Below are 7,075 nucleotides of genomic sequence, written 5' to 3' on the forward strand. Positions count from 1 at the left end.
CCAATAACAGAACACCACTCGGGTTCAGGTCGGGGGGGCCGTTCCTCCCAATCACGCCCCTCCAGGTGTCACTGTCGCTGCCCACGAGCGTTGAAGTCCCCCAGTAGAACGATGGAGTCCCCGGTTGGAGCACTTTCCAGCACCCCTTCCAGAGACGCCAAGAAGGTCGGGTACTCTACACTGCCATTTGGCCCGTAAGCACAAATAACAGTGAGAGACCTATCCCCGACCCGCAGGCGCAGGGAAACGACCCTCTCGTTCACTGGGGTGAACTCCAACACATGGTTGCTGAGCTGGGGGGCTATGAGCAAGCCCACACCAGCCCGTCGCCTCTCACCGCAGGCAACTCCAGAGTAGTAGAGAGTCCAGCCTCTCTCAAGCAGTTGGGTTCCAGAGCCCAAGCTGTGCGTGGAGGCAAGCCCAACTATCTCTAGTCGGTATCTCTCAACCTCCCGCACCAGCTCAGGCTCCTTTCCCCCCAGCGTGGTGACATTCCATGTCCCTAGAGCCAGATTCCGTGTCCGGGGATTGGGTCACCGAGGCCCCCGCCTTCGACTGCCACCCAATCCACATTGCACCAGCCCCTTACGGTCCCTCCTGCAGGTGGTGGGTCCACAGGAGATATACTTAACATGAATATTAATAAACCACTTTAGAGCCAAATGATTGTATAAAGACTGCAAGTCGTTTTAAACAATGTGTTCATTTTATTTTCGATCAGTTTGCTCACTATAAAATGTGTAGATTTCTTCACATGGACCACCACATGTCATTATGTTGATGTTTCACATTTCAATTCCTTTAAATGTGTTGTTTAAAATAATTTTAATTAAAATCCAGTAGATGTTTGATGACAGCAATAAAACACAAGCTACGTTCATGTTTAATCAGATCCTCGTAATAAGTGAGTAACGACACGTGAACAATTCTGTGTACACGATAATGTAGTGAACTCGTTACAACACAAAGTGCTGACATCTACACTCTGAGTCTGAGTAACCAGGAGATCCCCTCCAACAGCCCTGAGAGAGACTCGGCCACCACGTCCTGTACCTACACACACACAGCATTACTGTAATTGGAACTGAACAAATTTTGTGTGTGTGTGCTTGTGTGTGTCTGTCTGTGTGTGTGTTGTCACCATCCATGGGTTGGGCAGCAGATGGAGTTGAAGCTGATGAGCGACAGAAACACACGCACTCCTTCTCTGATTCTCTCCATCTCTAGACACACAGGAGAGGACGAGGAGAGGACGAGAGGGAGAACCGAACATGGGCTGCACCACTGCACTGATCTGAGCATACTCATCCTCCCTTATAGCTAACACACACACACACACACACACACACAGCATTACTAACATTAGTCTAAATTACAGCTAAAAGTTCACAAAATATACAAAGATTCCAAACTGATACAGAATATTAGAATATATGAACATTAGAGCTGATACATTCTGCACTGTGATTGGTCAGTGACAACAGCAACCAACCTGCTTCATAACTATAAACATAATAAACATTATATAAAAGTCATGTTCTTCAATAATTAAATATTTGTAATTGTAGGTAAATATCTGAAAGACTGAATGTGCTGATAAATGACAGTAGAATTCTGACCCGTCTCTGTCTCTGCGTTAGTGACGTAAATAAACCCGTTAACGGAGCGAAACACTTCCTGAAACTGAGGAGCGATGCTGTAACGAGGCCTTCCTGATCCATCATCATCATCATCGTGTACGAAGACTTTACTGTTCACTCTCGTCCGCTCCACACGTGCTCGCGCTCTCTCTGCACTGCGCACACACACACACACACACATACGCGTTTACTGTGTATCATAAATGATCTGCTGTGTGTATTAGGAGATTTTGGGTGGAGAACTCTGTACCTGTTGGTTGAATATAAAGTGATGATGTTGAATTTTTGTTGGCCTTCATACACAAAACTGATCCCTGAACCGATACCTAACACACACACACACACACACTCAGTGTGACAGGAAAGCAGCTAAATATAAAAATGATATAAATAAATACGTATTTTATACTATACAAAAGTAAGTGTTCTGTGTAAGTAAGTAAGTGTGTGTGTGTGTGTGTGTGTGTGTGTGGTGTTCACTGTTAATCTGCCGCTGTGGAATTCCTGCTACTCTCAGGACATCAGGAGAGTTCATCATCACAGTCATGAGTGACACATCGAGCTGCTCCAAGCCAGAACCAAACATGGAGAACCTCGGTTCTGTCTCTGACACCAGAGAGTGCAGGAAGGACGACAGAGCAGAAGGAGGAGTGCAGCGCTGCGGAGAACGACACTCTGGACAACAACGCAGATATCTAAAGGGCAGAGTTTACAGTAATAATGACCCTGTGTTACACTGACTCTGTGTGTGTGTGTGTGTGTGTGTGTGTGTGTGTGTGTGTGTGTGTGTGTGTAGTCCTGTCCTTTCTGCAGTCTGGTCATCACTCACTCTGCCATAAAGTCCAGTTTCTGTATCTCCGTGTCTGTGTCCGTGTCGATCTCTGTAGCACCACCTGCAGGTTCAGTGAGGAAGTGCAGTCTCGGTGTGGACAGGTGATCTACTGAGCTCCAGTGGGCCGCATCCCGAATCAGGAAGTACTTCCAGAGCAGAGGGTCGCGCACCATCGAGCTCCAGTACTGACAGGTAGCCCCGAGCCTGCACAGATCCCGAGGGGACAGGAAGGTCAGGATCAGGAGCTGCACATCCACCTGCAAGAAAAACAAACCTTAGTGAAAGTGAAGATGAAAGTGACGCGACATACGGCTAAGTACGGTGACGTACGGCTAAGTACGGTGACCCATACTCAGAATTCGTTCTCTGCATTTAACCCATCCAAAGTGCACACACAGCAGTGAACACACACACACCGTGAACACACACCCGGAGCAGTGGGCAGCCATTTATTCTGCGGTGCCCAGGAAGCAGTTGGGGGGTTCCCTCAGTCGTGGCCGGCCCGAGACTCGAACCCACAACCTCAGGATTACGAGTCAGACTCTCTAACCATTAGGCCAGGACTAGGCCCCCTAATTGTGTCCACACCAGCAGCACAACTTGTGTTCTACTCATCAGAAGCACAAAGTCATTCAAACTGTAACACACAAACTTCATCTGTTCATAACTGACTTACACTTCTGATGCTGTTATACTTATAACCACCTACAGACATGTGTAGAGTGTGTGTGTGTGTGAGTGTGAGAGAGAGAGAGAGAGAGAGAGAGAGAGAGAGAGAGAGAGAGAGAGAGAGACAGAGAGAGAGAGACAGAGAGAGAGAGACAGACAGGCAGAGAGAGAGAGAGAGAGAGAGAGAGAGAGAGAGAGAGACAGACAGACAGGCAGAGAGAGAGAGAGAGAGAGAGAGAGAGAGAGAGAGAGAGAGAGAGAGAGAGAGAGACAGACAGGCAGAGAGAGAGAGAGAGAGAATCTATATTATCTATAAAACACATTACAAATAAATAAATGAGTATATAACAGAAGAGAAGACACGAGCTCGGTGGAGGACACACACTGTGAGACTCACAGGAAGATGATGGAGGAGACAATCTTCATCACTGAGCTCCTGAGCTGGACCTTCACTCCTCCTGTTAGTGAACAGGCTGATGTTCCTCAAACTTCTCAACACTGCAGCTGGACTCAACATCCCACCTGTCAGAGTAATACAGGAATTACACACACACACACACACACACACACACACATACATACATATATATATATAAACACACACACACACACACACATATATATATATATATATATAAACACACACACAAACACATATATATATATATATATATATATATATATAAACACACACACACACACACACATATATATATATATATATATATATATATATAAACACACACACACCTTCAGTGATTCCTGTGTAGTGATTACCGGAAGTATCTGAACGAAACTACGTAGCACAAGAGCGTGTAAAGTTTGACGTCACATTGATGCCGGAAGTTAATTCCATAATGAGCCGTAACTCAGACAGATAAAGTTTAATATTTTAATGATATATAAAAAAGATTATTGGATTATAAAGTCGCTCCCTGCAGCAGACTTTAGGCAAAGTGTGTGAATCTGCCTTGGCCCAGACCCAGAGAGTTCCCGTATGAGATGCCGCGCGCTGATTGGCTGAGCTCTCCTCAGTCACACTGGGATATGTAGTCCAACAAAACGGAATCTACGTATAAATATTTGGCTTAGATTTTCAGCTCCGATATTTCGCTTTGTACACACTTATTATACATCTACACAGTCTGTATACTTAATTATTATTAAAAAGAAAATAGAACAAATATATTACAAATATTACAACACACTCAGTTGTGACATCATTATATTCAAATATCAGTGCTGTTGGACCAATCATGATCTATATGCAAATTATTACATTAGCATCAACCTTTTAACGTAATCACGTGTTACTCTAATCCTCTCGTGTAGCTAAACAGATGGATGATGGTTGTCATGGTTACTCACGTTAGGTTCATTATAATAAGGTGTAAAGCACCCAGATCACTAAACAAACAAATAAACAAAAACTAGTTAAAAGATAAATAAATAATATATAGGGAAAATAGAACAAAGGCAAACAAAAAAATAAAGTTTTAAAAAAGATGACAAAGTAACACAAATGTATATACGAATACATGAAAAAGACGTCAAACAAGAAAAAAAAATACATAAATAATAAAAACTAAAATAAACAAAAGAAAGAAATGGAATAAATGAATTAATTAAATTCACACAAATTTATACATAATAAATATTTCTTAAACCAAAATTTATTTCCAATGTCAGTTTAAACAAAACAGTGGAACAAAACTGCAAAAAAACTAAAGCAGAAAAAAAGTGGAACTTTGTCAAAGTGCACAAAAATATCAAAATATAAACATTACAGAGCGATAAACACTCCACAACGAGCCTGTGAGGAAAACGACACAATATACAAATTTTCATCAAAATAAATACTGAACGTAAATACTGTGTGTGTGTGTGTGTGTGTGTGTGTGCCATTTCCTTCTGATCTAAGAGACCTAATTATAATTAAATAAATAACTCATAAATTATAACTGCTTTATGGAAATCTTTTTAAGAATTTAAAAAAAATTTTTGTAGTAATGAATGCAGAATGGGGAACTGTGTGTGTTTGTGTGCGTGTGTGTGTTTATTGCAGGATGTTGAGGATCTCCTTGGCATTCTCGGTGTTCCAGCCCTGTCCCTGTAGCGGCCCCTCACACACACGGACATATTTGAGCAGGATGTGTGTGCCGATTTCTCTGAAGTGCAGCGTGTCATCTCTACACTGAGCTGAGTCCACTCCTCCTCCTCCTCCTCCTTCCTCATACTTCACCGCCCAGAAACACAGCTCACCGATATACATCATCGTCAGCAGGTGTGTGTCCGACAGTGTACCTAGGAAACACACACACACCCCTATTATATCAGTAATATAATTTTTTACACCAGCCGTCTCTGTGTCTGTAGGGTTTTCTGTGAGTGTGTGTTTATGTACCCTCAGTGAGAAGGTTAGCGGTGCTGGAATCGTGGAAGACAACACCGTCACTGAGCTTCACTGAGCTCCTCACCTGGAGCATCTTCATCAGGTAACGCACACCTTCCTGAACACACTGCACATGCATATATAGGCACGTGCACACGCACCCACAAACACACACACACACACACTTTTATCTCCAGAAGAAGCTAAAGCTAAGATGCTAAAGCTATGAATAATGCTAGTATTACTTTGAGAAAGGTGGCCTTGTTCTTCTTGAGCCACTGTTTCCTCTGGTGCAGTGTGTGACAGTACATGTAGAGCAGAGCACCACGCCGCCAATACACACACTCCAACAGCTCTAAACCCAACACAGTCTGCACCTGAACACACACAGGCCATTCTGTTATTATAGCTAATACTATGCTAGGTTCAGGGTGGGCATTTTCCTAATTTTACACACTACATAGGCCACAAAGGGCATTGCACCACTGAGCAGTGCATTATGGCCAATACTGGGCTGTACCTCCTGGCTGGGTGCGAGGCGTGCAGCTAACAGCTCAGGCTCAGTCAGATCCTGCAGAAGCTGCTGAATCTTAAATGGAGAGATCTCCTCTGGAAACTCCTGATCCACCAGCTTGCTCTCCTCATAGAATGTGATGTCCAGGATCACCTGCAGAACAAACACCATGAGAACCTGGAGAACAAACACTACACTCTATACACACAGGATGCTCTGTTTTTCCCCCAAGTGCTGATACACAATATAATATATTAGGTATAAATATTTAGTATTCAAATTATATTGTGTACTTGTGTGTAATCTTGGAGTAGTTTTGGCAGACTGCTGCTCTCCCCAGCATGTGTGTATGAACTCTTTAACTTCTCCAACACAGACGAGGCGTTCTGTAAATAATCATCATCTAAAAAAAACAAAAAGTGTGTGTTAGTACAACATTCATACAGCATTATAACTCAAACCCCCATCAGCAGTCTCCAGGAGCCTCCGTGGTGTCTGATCCTCCTGTTAGGTCATTAATATATAACCCACTGTGTTGTGTTCACATGTCTGACATTAACACACACCTCAGACTGGGAGTATTAACACTGCTGCACGGTTTGCACTAATTTTATGCTCTGTATTACTTTACACCATCAGGACAAGACAACATACACACACCACACACACACACACACACCACAGACACACATACATACACACACACACCACACCACACATACACACACACATACACACACACACCCCTACATACACAAACACACACACACCTACCTACACATAAACACACACACACACCACACACAAATACACACACCAGATACACACCTACATACACATAAGCACACACACGCCAGACACACACAAATACACACCACACACAAATACACACACCACACACATACACACACCACATACCTACATACACATAAACACACACACACACAAACACACACACGGCAGTAAAGAGATTTCTAATTAATACTATAGTGTTTATGTGATAATTATGACATATTTATAGTGTTTAT

The 7,075-nt window shown here is 43.1% G+C and overlaps 2 protein-coding genes across 3 annotated transcripts in view; both read right to left on the reverse strand.

Annotated features, from left to right (window-relative positions):
* Positions 1 to 684: 684 nt before the first annotated feature.
* fbxo4 (F-box protein 4) lies at positions 685 to 4,217 on the reverse strand. Of its 2 annotated transcripts, none has more exons than XM_060881818.1 (8): positions 3,919 to 4,217; positions 3,539 to 3,663; positions 2,470 to 2,729; positions 2,121 to 2,335; positions 1,891 to 1,966; positions 1,620 to 1,795; positions 1,142 to 1,320; positions 685 to 1,053 (listed from the first exon to the last, which is right to left on the reverse strand). In XM_060881818.1, exons 2-8 carry the CDS (start codon positions 3,656 to 3,658, stop codon positions 979 to 981), a joined length of 1,101 nt encoding a protein of 366 aa, XP_060737801.1. In that variant the 5' UTR covers positions 3,659 to 3,663; positions 3,919 to 4,217; the 3' UTR covers positions 685 to 978. The 2 variants fall into 2 exon arrangements, with proteins under 2 accessions (XP_060737801.1, XP_060737800.1); XM_060881817.1 differs by having other exon boundaries at positions 3,892 to 4,217.
* Positions 4,218 to 4,796: 579 nt separating this feature from the next.
* rimoc1 (rab7a interacting mon1-ccz1 complex subunit 1) overlaps positions 4,797 to 7,075 on the reverse strand; it is a 3,032-nt gene continuing 753 nt past the window's right edge. The window contains exons 2-6 of the mRNA XM_060881819.1: positions 6,341 to 6,450; positions 6,054 to 6,200; positions 5,779 to 5,910; positions 5,546 to 5,660; positions 4,797 to 5,445 (exon numbers count right to left, since the gene is read on the reverse strand). Of these exons, the coding sequence (XP_060737802.1) occupies positions 5,198 to 5,445; positions 5,546 to 5,660; positions 5,779 to 5,910; positions 6,054 to 6,200; positions 6,341 to 6,450 (752 nt within the window). The 3' untranslated portion in view covers positions 4,797 to 5,197. The remainder of the gene's footprint in view (positions 5,446 to 5,545; positions 5,661 to 5,778; positions 5,911 to 6,053; positions 6,201 to 6,340; positions 6,451 to 7,075) is intronic.

The sequence above is a fragment of the Tachysurus vachellii genome, chromosome 11 (assembly GCF_030014155.1).
Source record: "Tachysurus vachellii isolate PV-2020 chromosome 11, HZAU_Pvac_v1, whole genome shotgun sequence".
In the NCBI taxonomy this organism is placed as follows: Eukaryota; Metazoa; Chordata; class Actinopteri; order Siluriformes; family Bagridae; genus Tachysurus; species Tachysurus vachellii.

What these genes read in the sequence shown, in the direction of transcription:
- fbxo4 (XM_060881818.1), bottom strand. Translation starts at nt 3,658, where the DNA reads ATGTTGAGTCCAGCTGCAGTGTTGAGAAGTTTGAGGAACATCAGCCTG. An exon ending in TAACGCAGAGACAGAGACGG is followed by an intron (nt 1,321 to 1,619) that starts GTCAGAATTCTA and finishes TGTGTGTGTTAG; the next exon opens with CTATAAGGGAGGATGAGTAT. An exon ending in TGCTGCCCAACCCATGGATG is followed by an intron (nt 1,054 to 1,141) that starts GTGACAACACAC and finishes GTGTGTGTGTAG; the next exon opens with GTACAGGACGTGGTGGCCGA.